Below are 15,757 nucleotides of genomic sequence, written 5' to 3'. Positions count from 1 at the left end.
CTCTGGGCAGCCTCCCACCATGCCTCAGGTTTAACCTGAACAGCTTGCTTTCAGCATCGTCTAAGACCTCAAATGACAAGGGTGGCTGTGGTGCTGTGAGCAGCTGCGCAGTGGAGTTACTCCATGGTCACCTTCTCAATTTCAGTTTAATTAAAAACATCAACCCCATTCCCATGTGCCACTACCATAGCTGGCAATGGCCTCTGCTCAGCAGGGGCATCAGGAACATGAAACACCCACATCTAGCATCAGAGATCTTCAACTCCTGTCACCCAGTCCATAAAATAGCTGGTGCTGGGATGGATTTTCAGATTTTATACTTTCTGGCCAGCTTTTCACGTAGGAGAAACCTCAGGCTGAGCAATGTTATTGCTGCTGTCATCAACCATCTGTTCTGCACTTGGGAAACACTTATAATGCCTTGCTGCTCTAAAGGCTGCTGCAGAGCATGTGGTGATCGCTGGTTTCCCCGCACCTCTTACAGAACAGGCAAGGCAGAAAACAGAGCAGGATAAATCTGATGTTAGAGGAAACTCAAACCCTCAGGGTGGCAAAACCATGGTAGGCTTTGGGAGATGGGATTAGAGGGTTTTACAAATGCGTCAGGCACCCATCAGGGAGGTGTGATCCTGCCTGGGTGGAGCGATGGAGGCACAAATCCCTGTCTGAGGCAGCCCATTGCTCTTTCTTGCAGATACTGGTGAACGCGACTGTCTTTGCTAGGATGTCTCCTGGCCAGAAATCCAGCCTTATTGAAGAGTTTCAGAAACTCGAGTAAGGTTCTCTTTTGTTTTCCTCTTGAACCAAACAAATAACAAGTTTTCTTTAAAGTGTAATTGTCCCAGCTAGTGCTGCTCCAGGCCCATTTTTCCAACCCTCCCTTCCTCTGCACGTGATCCCTATTTGCATCCTTTGTGGCCGCCTTCCTCCCAGTTCCCCTACAGGGATCCCTCCGCATCAGGAGTACCTGCACCCCTTGCCCAGACTTAGCCACTGTTGCTTGCCGGTGCAGTACAGAAGGCAGCACAAAATGAGGCTGAGCTAAAAACACGGAGGCAGACCCCTGCGTATACAAATAGCCCCCCCATCCTCAGCAACTCCTGCACAGCTGCTGGTGCTGTCCTGCCTGCAGCTTTGAAACAACCTGACATAGTTAGGAGTTCAACCCCAGAGATGCTCCTGCAGGTCCTCCAAGGAATGTTTCCTCCCCCAAACAGGACTCATGCTAACTATGGATATTGCTTGCTAAGCATAAACAAGATGTGATACCTTTCTGGAAAAGAAACAGTTAATTATTGGTTATGAGGTGCTTCCTCTGGGGATGAAGTTCCCTGCCCTCTCAGGGGGACCTCTTGTGTGGTGGTTTGGGAGCTGCTGTATTATTTCAGCAATTCCTGTGTCTTCGGTCTACAAAGACAGTTGAGGAGAAAATGCCAGTAAAAGCCAAGCTGTAGCCACAGGAGTTGCTGCAAACATGCACACCCTGCTGCCTTTCCATGGCTCCTGGTACCAGAGGGAAAACACTGTCTGGCATAAAGTGGCAGTGTTCTCTTTCCCGTTACAGCCTCTTTCAATGCTTAACCCTAATTTTGCCTGGTGCACTCTGCCCCATCCTCTTCCCATATGCAACTTGCCCTCTGGAAACAGCCACTGCCTTCTCCAGGGCCAACATGAGTCCCTGCTCTGTGATGTACCCGCAAGTGCTAAGCCAGTGGGTGCTCCACCACAGGATCAACTACATGCAAAGCTTATGCGTTTGCCTTCTTTTTCCTCCATCAGTTACTACGTGGGTATGTGTGGTGATGGTGCCAATGACTGTGGGGTACGTAGGAGCTCGTTTCCCATTCTTGTTAGATTTCCTCTCTTTCAACCTAAGCAGTTCTGTGACGAGAGGCTGCCCAACACCACTTGTCACCAGCATTTCCCAAGTTAGCCCGTGGGTACTACTCTGTCAGCATGTCACTGTAAAATACTATCTACGTGCATTTTTTTATACTAATATACCCAGTAACAGAGGATTACTGTTTTGGTATTTTTCCCCAGAAACAGGGGCAAGAGACTTTTTCTTACATGTTTCTTACACAATTGTAAATTTGAGGGTCTTAGCCATAAAAATAATTATTTTATTACCTATTATTTTATTATAATCTACTATATATTATATCTAGTAAATTATATATAGCATAACATATTTATTATAGTACTATTATTATATTATTATCATAGTATAATTTTATAATACTGCATTAGCTTCCTTTGTAAAAGTTGTCTATAGCCTACACCTGAGCACTAAACCAGAGGTGACAAGGCCAGGGAGCTCAGAGCAATAAAAAAAATAGAAACAGGAGATTGAAAGAAATAGAAAGAGGATAAAATGGTAATTTAAATAGTTTAGCAGACTGTTTAGGAGGAGAGGTATGCACAAACTCCAGTGTGGGAAACGGCATACAGGGTGGTTCAAAGGATTGTAAATAGGTATAATGGGATTAAACGAACAAAAGAAATATTTAAGCTCCAGGAAAGGGAAGATATCTGGAAAATGAGATCAGCTGGGCCACAGAAAAGAGGAAGATCAGTTACAAAGGACACTTGGAGCAAAACTTGTAAAGCGCCAGTAAACATACTGCTCAGGGTGGGAGGGATGTCTCTCCATCTTCTGACTCCCATGGATTTCAGGCTTTGAAAATGGCCCATGCAGGGATATCACTGTCAGAGCAGGAGGCATCCGTGGCCTCGCCTTTCACCTCCCAAATCCCCAACATCCAGTGTGTGCCGGAGTTGATCAGGTGAGTTTGCTGGGTGCTGCCCTGGTGCAGTCGCGGGGTGCTGCTGCCTGCTCTGAGCTCAGTGTGCGGGGTCGCGAGTGGGAGTGCGCTACTCTCAAAGATGCTGATAAACCAAACTTAATTCCTCAGTAACTATATAAAATGTAGCAGAAGGGGGTTTTAATTGGTTTTGATCCTCAAATTCCAGTGCTGGGAGGTGTTTTTGTGATTTTAGGAGAGCGTTGCCCATGGTGACTGATACTGTTGGACAGGTACAGCAGTAGAGTCACGTGAAAGGGCAAGTATAACAGTGACCACAGAATAGATTTGCTTGCCATTACTTTGAAAAATATATATCCATATGCTGCACACAGTCATGGAGCAGCCAGTAATAATGCTATTTAACCAAATGTATGCAAAAACAATTACCTGTTTGTGTAGAAATGCACTTGATTCCTGTAACTGTTGAGCAAATTAGTAATGAAAAAGCAACAGCAGCTTAATCCAGGTACTAAAATTGTAGCTGCAGAATAAAACCAAAGAAACAAAACACTGCAGATGAAGGGTAGTTAAGTGGCTCTGCAGTATCTTAAGGCCAAAATATTTGTCTATGGAATTTGAACTGTTTTCTATTCTTCTTAGAGATCCTAAACACAGATCCTAAAAGCAGAAACCATCCATAGACCTAAATCATAGCACTGTAGCTGTAAGTGGGGTTTTTAGCTTTGTTTTGTGTTCTGAGCAGGGAAGGTCGAGCTGCTTTGGTTGCTTCCTTCGCTGTGGTTAAATACCTGACCCTTTATGGCCTGATTCAGTTTGTTGGTACCGCTCTACTCTTTTGGGTAAGTGTTTCATGCCCATCTTTTATCAGTACGCTGTGCTTACTGTAGGTTTTTATCTTTAGTGGTATTACTCGGCAGGGAAGAAAAGGCATACAGGGCTTCAAGGACTAACAGATGTGAAAAGCTGGGTAATTACCAGCAGGGGATAGATTGGTTGTAGGGACCCCCAGAATCAGGGAAAAAGCCCAGTGGTAAAACTTCATCTCTTCTAAAAGAAGAAAGGGAATTAGACGGGAGTGAGTCCTGCCTAGCTGAGTGGTGGAGGCCCAGGAGCAGGACTTACTGTAAAATGGGGGCTTTGGGAGAGCAGCTACCTCTCTCTGCTGGAAAAAAAAGCTTGAAAAAGAAGTGGGTGTCTCAGGCAGATGAAGGAGGATAGTTAAAGAAGAATTACCATTGCGTATCACCAGTATGTGATGAATCCTCTAAAATTTTAATACATGAAAAACGGTGAAGGAAATTCATGTATGGATTTACTCTGGGCCACCTCTCTCACCTCAGTTCATGCACATCTTCTGTGCACAGTCCCACAGAGGGGAAGGGCAGAAAGCAAAGTGAGCTGCTGTGAATCTGCAAGGTACAGCCGAGGCTTGGTGGCAAACAGGGACTGCTGGTGGATCACTACGTGGGGACAGCTTCCCCAGCCACTAGCTTGGGTGCACCAACTTTGTCCATGTCCCCACTACCCAAAGACATTTCAAACCTGGCACAAAGTGAAACTCTGGCTGTCATTGCTGTTACTGTGGGCTGGGAGTGCGTGACCTGATCTAAGTGGTCCAAAGAGCATTGGTATCTGCTGGAAGAAGGGTGGAAAAACATTCAAATGCCACATTCAGATGTTAGGTCGCCCACAAGTGCTATGAATTAGCAAGGGGTTCAGCGGGACCTGGCTGACAGCTGGCAAGCTGGGCTTGCCAGTCCTTACGGAGTTGCATCAGGGCCCTGAGGCTGCTGTTGCTGGCATGACATTGCTCTGAAATAGCATCAGGTGTTACGGTTTGTGTTGTTGAAGTTGTCATCCGTTCTCAGGTGCTGCTGCCTTTGTTTTTGTTCCAGCAACTGCAAATCTTTGGGATTCACCAGTATTTGATACAAGACGTCATCATTACCCTTCTGGTTTGCCTAACAAGTAAGCAGCTCAGAGAAGCTGTGTCTGTTTGAGAGCCTGAGTGTAAATAGTTGACTTCATTTCCCAATAAAAATTAAAATGAGGAGCCAAGTTCTGCTGTCAGTAACGTCATAACCATTGATGCTAGACCAATTCCTAGGGCCCGGAGTGTGGGAATTGGCTCGCAGTCCTTTGCAAACGCAGCTGCAGAACTCTGTACATAACTGATAGGGTTTGGATGTGAGACTCGGCTGGAAGAGGAGCAGTTGCTCTGGTAACTGCTAGTGGGGCTCAGACAGCCTAACTTCAGCTCCTGGCTCTCCTCTGTGTTCCCAGCGTGAGACTCAGTACGGCTCTTAGACTCCCATGGAGATCCCTGTGGATGGGATGATACTCCTCATCTTCTCTGTGTGTTTTCCTGAGGGGGGGATTCAGAGAAGGTTCAGGTGGAAAATAGTGGAGATCAAAGCCATTTCTTGCCTGCTTATTAGGGCCAGGCTTTGCAGCTTTCACCCGCGATGAGCAGGTGGGGTGGTCTGTGTGCGCGGCTCTGCCCAGCGAACACGGAGGGACGCTGGCGGGCTGGGCTGCCATGGACTCCAAATACCTCTGGTTTCTCTCCAGTGAGTTTGACTGAAGCCTATCCAAAGCTGGCACCTTATCGCCCTCCCGGCCAGCTCATCTCTCCTCCTCTGCTGCTCTCCATCACCCTCAACGTGTGCTTTACCATAATCATGCAAACCTGTGGCTTCCTTCTGGTGAAGCAGCAGCCCTGGTATGTAGTGCTAGCCGGCCAGAGGTAAGTCCCTCTTTTTGTCTCTGATCTCCAGCTTGCAGATCCCGTCGCTGCTATGTGCGGGGGACGCTCCAGCCTTGCCGTGGCCTGCAGCCGGGCACACCGCAGGACCCCAATGGGACAATTCCCCGCCCCGCCCCGTGTGTACGCTCAGCAGAGCGTTGCCACGACAAAATTAAGTTGCTGCAGATGCCGCACTGAAATCCACAGGGCCAGCCCGAGGGCTGACACACGCGTGCTTTTCAAACGCCTCCTCCGAAGCACGCAGGGCGCTGCCCATCTGGCAATGCGGGAGAAGCGGCGGTGCCCGCGCCACCGAGCTGCGGCGGGCGCCCATCCCCGCGGCGGCCGGCCGGGGCCGGGGCCGGGACCGGGACAGCGGCCCGGGGCGCCCGCGGCGGGGGCCGGCCCCGCTCCGCTCCCCGGTGCTGCCCTCGCCCCGGGTCCGGCCGCGCAGCTCCTCCGGAAAATAAACAGCCCCGGGGCCGGGTTCTTCTGGAATCCGACTTGGCTGAGCAAAGGGTTGCTAGGGAGGTCGGAAGCCGGCCCGTTTCCCTGTCTGTGGAAGGTAAAATGTCTCTCTCCATATTCCAGAGCCGAATTATATCATGTATTATATTCATATGTTAAAGAGTATATATTAATGACCAGCATGTCGTCACACAGAAATGAACCGGCAGGGCAGGAGGCCCAGCGAGGCGTTTCAGTGGGGATGCTCCTGGATGCCAGGGCTGTTTCCCTGCCGCTGCGTGGATGCATCACAGGGCGAGCGTGCCGGAGTGGTGTGCAGGCACCTGGCACGCACATCTTCCCAGCTGTGTCTCTCAAACGCTGCTGTTGTTGCTCATCTGAGAGCAGAGATTTTGGCACACACCAGAAAATTGAGCTGATCTTTTTGGTCGTCTTTTTTTTTTTTAACATATGGTTTTTACTCCTGTGGGTGATACCTGGTCATGATAGCGGGCTGGCTTGGAAAGAAGAGGGAATTGCTGTTTGCAGCCTACTGTTGCTGGAGAGAGCAGGAACAAAATGCTGGGTGTTACCTTACAGATATGGCTCTCCAGGGAACCAGACCGTGTCCTCCACCAGCCCAGGGGAAAACAGTACCAGCAGTGGTGCCCAGAGCACTGTCCTCAGTTATGAAGATACTACGCTGTGGCCACTGTCTTCTATCAACTGCATCATTGTGGCCTTCGTCTTTTCCAAGGGAAAGCCTTTCCGGAAGCCCATCTACACCAACTGTGAGTAGAGCTGGAGTAACGTGTACTCTGCAGACTCCTGTTCCTGCCACAAAATAACCCTGGCAGGAAAGGCTGCTAGGGAAGGGATGCTGTGGGTTTTTCTGTACCTGTACCAGTGACTGGCATGTGAAATAATAGTTGGTGTATGTGAGCTCCTACTTCATTACAAAAGGGCTCAGTGAGCACTGCTTATCTTAGCTTCTTCCTTGAGATGAGAAGCAGCAGAGCTCAGAAAGGAGACTGCATCTTGTTTTGGAAAACACGTGCTTTGCAGAAGATGATGGGCTGGATTTAGCGCAGAACTGTTTATTATTGTGAACACAGCATATGAGGATCAGATGTATTTGTTCTAAAATACACACATCAAAAAGAGTTCCTTTGAGACTCACAGTCTTACCTTGCCTGACTTCCATTCCTAGAGATGAGAGAGAAAAGCCCATGATAGTATCACTGTTAAAATCCTCTCACAATAACCTTTCTTTTCTGTCTGAGTTTTGCAGAGATGATTTAGCCCTTCTAGCCATCGATTGACTGATAGTTCTTTTGCAATTGCAGCTCATGGATGAGAGGGCAGGACTTTGCTTCATCTTAGCAGAGTTGATTTTGTTAGGTATTTTGTTAAAAGGCAGGTCCCAAACCCATTTCACAGAGCATTGATCACCTGCAGAAGACAGGTGAGACCAGAAAGAAGCCATTCTGCAAGCAGCCAGACTGAGATGGGACGGAGGACTCCGCCAGCTGAGAAATCTGCACACACTTCTCTGTGTTTTATCCCTGTTTGGGGACAATCCCTAGGAGGAAGCAAAGGGCAATTCCCTTGTTCTTGACACCCACTCATCCCTGTCCCCTCTCCTCCCTGGCAGTGAGGAGGCCATTGGGAGCTGTTGACCCAACTTGCCGGCTAGTTTTAAGATGCTCAGCTCCTGGTAATTGCCAGGAGTTTGGCACCTCCGGACGTCTGAGCCATTTGCCATTGCTCTGTGGCCTCCTGATCCTTCGGAAGAGGATGCAAAGCCAGACAAACTCTTCCTGTGCAAGGCACAGTTATAGCCCACCTTTGCACCCTGTCAGTCACAGAAGCATCTGGTCCTCCCTGGGAGGGCAGCCCACAAGAACAAGCAGCCTCCTCTGCTGCCTGCGGTCCAGGTGTATGGCTGAGCACGTGGAGGAGCGAGCGCAGGGGAAGGGATGCTGGTGTGGCTCACAACAGTGCCCCTTCGAGGCAGTTTTCTGTGGTTGTATGAGAATCAGAACATGCCAAATCACATGGCTGCTGGGGAGTAGCTCCCCTCGTTTCAATTCCATAGCTCTCCTTTTACAGGGGAAAAAAAAATCGGTGTTTTTACATGATGGCAGTTTTTATGGCATTAGCATTTAGGGCTCCTGTCAACGTATTTGCAGAGTTTGGTCACCAACCCCCCTCATTCCCAGGGCCACAAATGCTGCTCTTTCCCTAGATTTATTTTCAGTCCTCCTGGCCCTCCAGCTTGCAATCTGCCTCTTCCTGTTCTTCGCTGACATTGATGCTGTGTACAGTGGCATGCAGGTAAGCACAAACAAAAAGTGCATTTCCATTTCACAACATGTATTTTGCTGGCCCTTTATCTAAGCATACAGAGCAGAAGCTACAGCTGTGGTCACCTTGGAAATGAATTTGCTGATCTGATGCTGCCTGGGTAGCCCTTTCAAACTTGACTCTAACATCCTTCTGACAAGGGCTTGATTAACAAAGTAGTTCTCCTCTCCTCTAAAGACTGGGCAGCAACCGGGAGAAGAAAAAGCGCTTATAGCTTGCTGAGCTTTTCTTCCTAACAGAAAAGCACAATAGGGTGGATTGTGATTTTGCATGTTGGAGGAGGCTTGTTCGCCAGAGAAGTGAGTGGGCAGGGATTGCTGCTACCCCTGCCTGGAGCACCATGAGCTCATGCAGGGCCGGGGCGTCTCGGCCCTCTGGGCGCTCAGCCAGGGCACAGTGCAGGCAGCTGCCTCCAGCTGTGCTGCCCAACGTCAGGAATGGCCGAGCCCTGTGGCTTATCCCCGGTCACCCTGCATGGGATGGATTCGGGTGGAGGCCTGGTGTTAAGGTGGGCATACACAGAGGGAGAGGAGCCGCAGGTTGTGCATTAGCTGCAGCTCCCCAGAAGTATTTGGGCACCAGATCCTGCCCCAGGCACGTGAGCTGCAAGTTTCAGCCGTAGCTTAAGTAGCTGAGATGATTTACGCAGCTCCATGCCATGGGGAATCTGGCATCAAACCTTCCAAGATCTCTGTGACAAAGAACTACTGTCACTTCCTACTGCCTCCTCCATGCTTGCCACTGGGAAAACGTTAGTCAGCTTCTCAAATCATTAGGAACAGATGCAAATCTTGGCAAGGCATTTAAACCTAATTGCTGTTCATGTCTTTTCCAACAGTTTCTTTACACTCCTATGATCTGGAGAGTTTACATCTTGCTGATGCTCTTGGTCACCTTTTGTGTATCTTTTTTTACAGAGGTGAGTGCGTTTGTTTACTGCCTGGTCCCTGGGGAGAACAGGAGCAGTGTCTGCTCACGTCTTTCTACCCCATTTGCAGCCATGCTTTCCTCCTGCAGAAGCATAAACCCTCAGGCCTTTTTTTCCTGAAGACTCAATGTGTATCAGTCAAATCCATTTTATGCAGCCTCAGAGATGATTTAGACTACATCTCTTAAGCCTTTAGAGGGGGAATGAGCTGAAGTGCAGTTGCCTCGCAGAAGCCCGCTGCCCTGGCTCACAGGGGAGCAGACCGCAGCACGGGTCAGGCACTTGGCAGTGATTTTGAAACAACCACGTCCCTCTTGTCCTACAGTTGACCAGGCCAGAGGCTGCGCTGGCTTGTGCCATTGGATATTGCAGTAATGACTAAGCCTTAAAGTGTTTTGTGGGTCAAGGCTGGCTGTATCCAGCACCCGGTATTGTCCCCCGCAAGGAGCAGCAGTGCCTGGTTGTACCACAGCCCCAGGAGGAAAATCTTGCCCCTTGATTATCCCCTTCAGCTAAACAGACTGAGATCAGTGTTGTCCTGATATGACTGAGCAGAGCCTTTCTGTGGATGAGGAAGGTGGCATTTGGCAGCTGCGTTACCCAAGGGGAGCGCACGCAGCCTCCCAGCACCATGGGGCTCAGGGGCGTTGCACACATAGCAAGGGATGGCTTTTGTCCCCAAGCAGTCTTCCCTTCCAGTGAAGGGCAACAGCACTGACCCTGTGCCGTGTCACTCTGCAGGACGTTATCTTACAGAACAAGCACCTGTGGCTGCTGATTAAATCCTGTTTCGGGTACCAGTCGAACAGCCAGTACCGAAAATGGCAGAGGATCCTGCAGAGGGATCCCAACTGGCCTCCTGTAAATGCAGAAGACTTTGCAGCAAAAAGCACTGATGAGATTTACGTTAACCCCACATACAAATACAGCGACGAGGACTAAGCAAGACCCTGCAGCCAGGCACGGGGCTGCACAGAGCTGGCAGCTTCCCTGGCTTGCACTGAACAGCCCATGTTTTCATCATTTGATGTGCACCAGATTCAGATGTTTGAAATCCCTGCACAAACCCATCCCTTCAGGGGCAGGCTGGGCCCGTGCTGGCTGTGCCTTGGAGCACAGGCAAGGATTATTCTCTCTGCTGCTGGTAAAATAACAGCCTTGACTCGACTCTATGGCACCAGCAGGTCTTGGGCCTTGCCAACATCTCCTACAAAGGCTCAGAAATACTGAATACAGCAAAGTGATGGCTTCTGTTGCTCCATATCACACTCTTACTCCATGTTTCAGTCACTGCTCCACCAAATCCTGTCAATGCACCCACCAGGCTTGAGGGGAAGGCAATCCAAAATAAGTGACCTAACCTTGACCACACAGAGCACATGTACAATTGCAAAATCCTGTGTTTAAATGCTGCAGCTTCCACGAACTACAAGAAAGTTCCCCAGATGAAGTAATTCCAGTTTTCTTGCATCCCAGAGTGAATTATAGATGTGAGAGGGTGCATACGCTGTCCTCGCCCAGCTCTCCCTTGCCAGTTCTGGCAGATGTAATGCTCTGAGTACAGGAAAGGTTAAAGCTCACAGATTGCTGTAAGACCAGGCTGGGAAGGCTGGCGAGGATAAGCCCCACTTGAGCTTGCAAAGACAAGGGGACACTACAGCTGCTGCACACACACACGTGACTCCCCCCTGCCCCCAATTCATGCTTTGCCGCTGCCAGGTCCTGGCCCAGGTTTTGTGTCACATGGCAGAAAGCAGAGCTAAGCCTTGGCTTCTTGCTTTAACTAGGTCATGCCAAGAAGCAGGGGTTTTAATGTGCTCTAGCATGTGGCTGCTGGACAGGTACGAGAAGCTGAGCCCCTCTATGCTTGCTCTTTCATCTTCAAGTTGTTCAACCACCTAATTAGTTTAGCCATGAAAGAACTTTTGATTACATTTGCAGGAAGCAAAAAAGGACTTTCAGGTTTAGTTTTATTATATTTTCCCATATTAAAAAAGAACTTTATTTAGATGTAATAACAGAGGGCACTACAAAATAGGACCAGAAGTCTTAGCTTTGTTATTTCAAACACTGAAACAACTGGCATTTAAAAAAAACCTTCTGATACTGTTATGTACATGTTAAGAGCAGATAAAAATAGCAAGCCTCTTACAGACAGCTCTTTTGCTCTCGTCTCTTCTTACAGTCCAGGCAGTTGCCCGTGGCAAAAGCAACACAGGATTTAATTTCTTACACACAGTCTGCAAATAACATGGTTCCAAACACGTAAGCCAGATATTCCTGGTAAAGAGTAACAAACCACACTTTTCCAAACCACTTTTCTTCTAAGACAAGCCACACGTCAGCTTTGTGACAAGGAAATAGTGGGGCTCTGTAGATTTGGAGATAGGGCATAGGTGCTGCACAGCTCGTTTTCCAGGTACATCACCCACAGCAATGCAGGGACCCTGGCTTTGCCTTCCTGCTGGCTAGAGGAAGATCGATCTTGTGCTGGGGCTACAAACTGCTTAAATTCAACTTCTGGTCACTGAAGAGCCAATGGCCACAGCTCCAGGGGGCAAAGGCTCCTGGCTACCCATGCAATCCATGGTAGTCTTTCTTTAAACCTCAGTGCTTTGGCAGCTCAAGGAGTAAAATCATAGAATGGTTTAGGTTGGAAGGGACCTTAAAGATCATCTAGTAAGCTTGGTCAGGTCCAGTGCCAACAATTACTGCATTTACAGGGATGAAGAGGGAAATTTCAGTGGTACAGTAGCCCCAATCTGGAACAAACAGCTGCCAGAGAAAAAGTTAGCTGGGTTTTTTGTCAGATGTCCCCAGATTGGGGGGCTGCTGCTTCCAAAGGGAGTCAGAGGAGCCAGGGAAAGGGATGCTTTCCAGGCAGGAGAAAACTGAGCAAAACACCATTGTGCCAAAAACAAAGCACTCATTTAAAACACTGAGGGATACAGCCTGCAAGGCCTGCCCTTCCTTCCTACCTCCTGCCCTCGCAGGAGCGGCTCAGTTTAGGCACAGCTGGCACAGGCTCCAAGACACAGTACATGCCTTGTCTGCCCTTTCGCAGGCCTGAGAACCTGGGGTTTCCCACTTGCACAGACCCTCAGCTGGAGGACACACAATAAACCCTCAGCAATACTTTTATATTACTTTTGATTTAAAAAAAAAACCCAAAGTAAAAATGTTAAGGTTAAAATAGGTTATTCACATAAAGAGCCCACAGGATGTAGCTGATAAATACAGGATGTGTGTAGAAAGCCTGCGCCAGCCCTCAGCAGAGCACTGCGGGGGTGAGGATAGAGAATTTGCTTGCAAGTGCTCCCAGACTACCAGAAAAATCATCACAGGCAATGAAATAAAAGCAGATGTGGCAAACAGGCTAGTGCTGCTCTCAGCAAGGGTGACACAGTTGTTAGTAAGTCTCAGTGGCAGCTGTGGCCACAAACTGTCCTGGGTCCCCCCCCCCGGCTGGGGTTCCCCTGCTCTGCTCTGAGCTTGTCCCAGTGGGCCATCAGTACTGTCTCTCTCTGGTTCTGCTGTGGAGCAAGCCCAGCAAGGAGAAGGCACCAGCAGCAGCTGTTACAAATCCAATGGCACCAATTGCTCGCTTGGCCTGCAAAGGGGAAATAAAACACAGGCTGGAAAACATGATGAGCTTTATTTTTTTTTTTTTACCCCCAGGCAAGCTAATGAAGAACAGGCAGGGATAATCAAGGCAATTAAATGAATGAGAGACACCTGCCCCATAAGCAGAAGGGGTAACACCCAGGCTTTCACCCTTAGGCTGTGGTGTTCAGTAAGACGACGCTATCAGGGTGCAGACTATAGCGAACCTCCTGGTCCAGGGTCTCTGGCAGTGATGGTTTGGACCCAATGCCTGGGGCTTTGCTGTCCCTATGCAGTTTGCAGGCTGTGCCCTGGTCCAGGAGCTCGCACAGAGAAGCAAGGAGGTGTACTGGGAGCCACGCAGGGGCTTACCCCGTGTTACTTACCTGGTCGGAGACCCCCTCGCCGTAGCGGAGCAGCGTCACAAAGTGCTCGCAGTTGTTGCCGAGCAGGTCGTAGGACACCTCCTGGTCAATGAGGTACTCGGCGCGCTGGATGATCTCCTCCACCGGGAGGGGAGCGTAGGTGCCGTCGTACTTGTTGTTGATGTGGTAGGTGTCATTTCCCACCACGTCCTTCAGGAGCTGCATCCTCACCCGGGCCTTTCTGCTGAACACTGACTTGGCGCTGGCGAGTGTGGCTGGCGGCCCTTCATCTGGGGAAGGTAGGGATGGGATGAGCCAGGTGGGCCCTGTCTGGTCCCTCCAAGACCTCAGAGGGGTTTCTGGTTGGCTCCTGGAAACGCCATCCACGCACACAGGGTCCACCACCAGCCCGTGGAGGGAGACGGGGCTCCCGGGTGACCCCAAAGCCCCCTCTGCACCCCGCTGGGCTGCGCCAGCCTTACCTACGGGCGTCACGTTGATGATGTACCCGTCGCCCAGGTAGAGGGCCCAGTGCTGATAAGCTGGCCGGAAGATCTCGATGAGGTCCCCGGGCTCGGGGTCGCCGGGGTGGGTGGCACCGAAGCTCTGGATAGCCGCCATCTCAAGCGCGTGAGGTCAGGACATGCCCCTCATGCCGGGCGGGCTCAGCGCAAGGCACGGTGGAGAGGGGAGGTCTGGGATGGGCACAGGGCATCTGCTGGGGGGCGGCAGGCGGGGAGATCAGTAGGGCCTGGCACCGGCACGCTCGTCGCGCACACGGAGCATCGGCGGGTGGGACCCGACTGCTGCTGCGGTGGACCCCGCTCTGCAGGGCCCCGGCGAGGGGCAGCCGGTCCCGCCTGCTACCGTCGCGCTGGCACGGGGTAAGGAAGGACACCGCCGCCGCCGAGCGCCGCAGGCGAAGCGGGGGAGCTGCTCGGGGCCGGCGGCCCGCTCGCAGCGCCCGTCCCCGGCGCTCGCTCCGCCGCACGGGCCCCTCCCCGGGGCGGCGGGCCGAACTGTGCCCACCGCAAGGCTCCCCCTGGTCCCCTCCCGGCCGCGCTCCTCTCGGGGCTCTCCTTCTGCCGGTACCGGGCCAGCTCCGGTGGAGGGTCGCAGCTCCCCGGGCCGGGGGTGCCGAGCCCATCCCCAGGCCCTGAGGCGCCCCCGGGAGCTCGGCAGACCCGCGCCCGCCGCCGGCACCCCGGAGCCGCGGGGGCACATCCTGCTGGCACACGCCTGCTCGCTCCCCCGCGTCCCCCCTCCAAGGCCCCGCTCACCCCCGGCGCCCGTCCCGCTGCTGCCGTGGTCGGGCTGCCGGCCCGGGGAGGGAGGGGGCGGCGGCGGAAGCTGGGCCGGGTGCCGGCTCCTCCCGGCCGCTGTGAATGGCGAGGAGCCGGGCGGGTTCCGGGCAGGCGGTGCTCGGCCCGTCCCCGGGGAGCGGGGCTCCGGTGCGCGGAGCCGGGGCAGCGGGTCCTGCCGAGCCGAGGGGCGGGTGAGCATCCCTCGGCAGGAAACCTTTCGAGAGGGAAAGGGGATGCTGCCGTTTCATTTCCTTGCTGGTGAAGAGAAGCAAAGGAGGTGGAGCTCAGGGTTAATCCCAATGGCCCGTTAAGGGCAAAGAGATTTCTGGGATGGCTTTTCATGTCGTGGCCCAGGAATTTCCTTCAGGGACTTCAGAGGAGTCTCGTGATTGTGCCCAGCAAGAGTCCTCTGAGCTGAGGGCTGAGCACAGCTGAGCAGGTACGGCTGTCTCCTTGGCTATTGCCGGCACAGTATGCTAAAAGGGAGTGTTCGCTAACAACAAAACTGGCCTCTGGGTGAGTTGAACTAAGCGGTGTATTTAAAGCCCAGCCTTGTAAAAGTCCGTGAGCAAGCCAGTTGGTTTAAAAGATCAGAGCAGCGGAAGACTTGTCGTCGTTCTGGCTTCTATTGACATGAAATAGCTAATTTGGTGGAGCACTGCATTGCAATTTGGCTTTCTGTATCACTCCCTGTTTCAAGTCTGAAGTATTTGCAAAGCTTTGCAGTGGAAAGCCAAGGCAATTCTTGTGGTATGGAAAAAAAAGTGTATCTGTGGAAACCCAGAAATCTGCTTTACCTGGGCACCGCTGGGCCCTGTTGCCTGGGAGAGCCCAGGCTGGGATCCCACAGGGTCGGGACTGGCCTGCGCTCCCACCGCCTGCAAGGGGAGGTGAGCGTGGTCAGCACCACTCGACATTCACAGAATCGCACTGTTAGCAAGCATGAGAGCGCAATAGGAAGCTGCCGCTGAACAGGCAGGAAAGATGCTTTTATAATTGCGGTGAAATTCCAGCATAAGGCTGACAGTTCGTTTGCGCACGAGTAGGTCTCTGGTGCCGATTCATTTTCATTATGTAATGGGGCTGAAAGCCCCTTTCCATTCACATCCTCTCCAAAATAGCTGTGCTGTGCATGTATGGACAGCTGGCATGTTCTTAAATGGAATAGAATAAAATGCCTTTTATCTACCTAAGTGTTCATGGAGGTTACAAATACTTTTCTGGCTGAC

General features: G+C 51.3%; 3 protein-coding genes across 10 annotated transcripts in view; 1 reads left to right on the top strand and 2 right to left on the bottom strand.

Moving 5' to 3' along the window:
• LOC115346795 (probable cation-transporting ATPase 13A5) overlaps positions 1-11,411 on the top strand; it is a 37,834-nt gene extending 26,423 nt beyond the window's left edge. For 4 of the 7 annotated variants that reach the window (XM_030027252.2, XM_030027251.2, XM_041126633.1 and 1 more), the window contains 10 exons: positions 695-774; positions 1,780-1,822; positions 2,677-2,786; positions 3,511-3,607; positions 4,664-4,736; positions 5,340-5,514; positions 6,562-6,752; positions 8,210-8,298; positions 9,167-9,247; positions 9,998-11,411. In XM_030027252.2, coding sequence (XP_029883112.1) covers positions 695-774; positions 1,780-1,822; positions 2,677-2,786; positions 3,511-3,607; positions 4,664-4,736; positions 5,340-5,514; positions 6,562-6,752; positions 8,210-8,298; positions 9,167-9,247; positions 9,998-10,198 — 1,140 coding nt within the window. In that variant the 3' untranslated portion in view covers positions 10,199-11,411. Of the gene's footprint in view, positions 1-694; positions 775-1,564; positions 2,795-3,510; positions 3,608-4,663; positions 4,737-5,339; positions 5,515-6,561; positions 6,753-8,209; positions 8,299-9,166; positions 9,248-9,997 lie in introns of those variants that run through there. The other 3 variants (XM_030027253.2, XM_030027256.2, XM_030027255.2) reach the window with 3 other exon arrangements.
• On the bottom strand, positions 11,210-14,743 carry PLAAT1 (phospholipase A and acyltransferase 1). 2 transcript variants are annotated; one of them, XM_030027259.2, is made up of 4 exons: positions 14,505-14,743; positions 13,707-13,942; positions 13,246-13,514; positions 11,210-12,866 (listed from the first exon to the last, which is right to left on the bottom strand). In XM_030027259.2, the coding sequence occupies exons 2-4, from the start codon at positions 13,843-13,845 to the stop codon at positions 12,765-12,767; spliced, it is 510 nt and encodes a 169-aa protein (XP_029883119.1). In that variant the 5' UTR covers positions 13,846-13,942; positions 14,505-14,743; the 3' UTR covers positions 11,210-12,764. The 2 variants fall into 2 exon arrangements, with proteins under 2 accessions (XP_029883119.1, XP_029883118.1); XM_030027258.2 differs by having other exon boundaries at positions 13,707-13,939.
• On the bottom strand, positions 13,949-14,492 carry LOC115346799 (translation initiation factor IF-2-like). The gene is made up of 2 exons (XM_030027260.1): positions 14,175-14,492; positions 13,949-14,129 (listed from the first exon to the last, which is right to left on the bottom strand). The coding sequence occupies exons 1-2, from the start codon at positions 14,446-14,448 to the stop codon at positions 13,966-13,968; spliced, it is 438 nt and encodes a 145-aa protein (XP_029883120.1). The 5' UTR covers positions 14,449-14,492; the 3' UTR covers positions 13,949-13,965.
• Positions 14,744-15,757: the final 1,014 nt, after the last annotated feature.

Source organism: Aquila chrysaetos, chromosome 10 (assembly GCF_900496995.4).
Source record: "Aquila chrysaetos chrysaetos chromosome 10, bAquChr1.4, whole genome shotgun sequence".
Classification (NCBI taxonomy): Eukaryota; Metazoa; Chordata; class Aves; order Accipitriformes; family Accipitridae; genus Aquila; species Aquila chrysaetos.
This window is presented reverse-complemented; position numbering and strand designations above follow the sequence as displayed.

What these genes read in the sequence shown, in the direction of transcription:
- PLAAT1 (XM_030027259.2), bottom strand. Translation starts at nt 13,845, where the DNA reads ATGGCGGCTATCCAGAGCTTCGGTGCCACCCACCCCGGCGACCCCGAG. An exon ending in CATCAACGTGACGCCCGTAG is followed by an intron (nt 13,515 to 13,706) that starts GTAAGGCTGGCG and finishes TACCTTCCCCAG; the next exon opens with ATGAAGGGCCGCCAGCCACA. An exon ending in GCGAGGGGGTCTCCGACCAG is followed by an intron (nt 12,867 to 13,245) that starts GTAAGTAACACG and finishes TCCCCTTTGCAG; the next exon opens with GCCAAGCGAGCAATTGGTGC.
- LOC115346799 (XM_030027260.1), bottom strand. Translation starts at nt 14,448, where the DNA reads ATGTGCCCCCGCGGCTCCGGGGTGCCGGCGGCGGGCGCGGGTCTGCCG. An exon ending in GGACGGGCGCTGCGAGCGGG is followed by an intron (nt 14,130 to 14,174) that starts CCGCCGGCCCCG and finishes GCGGCGCTCGGC; the next exon opens with GGCGGCGGTGTCCTTCCTTA.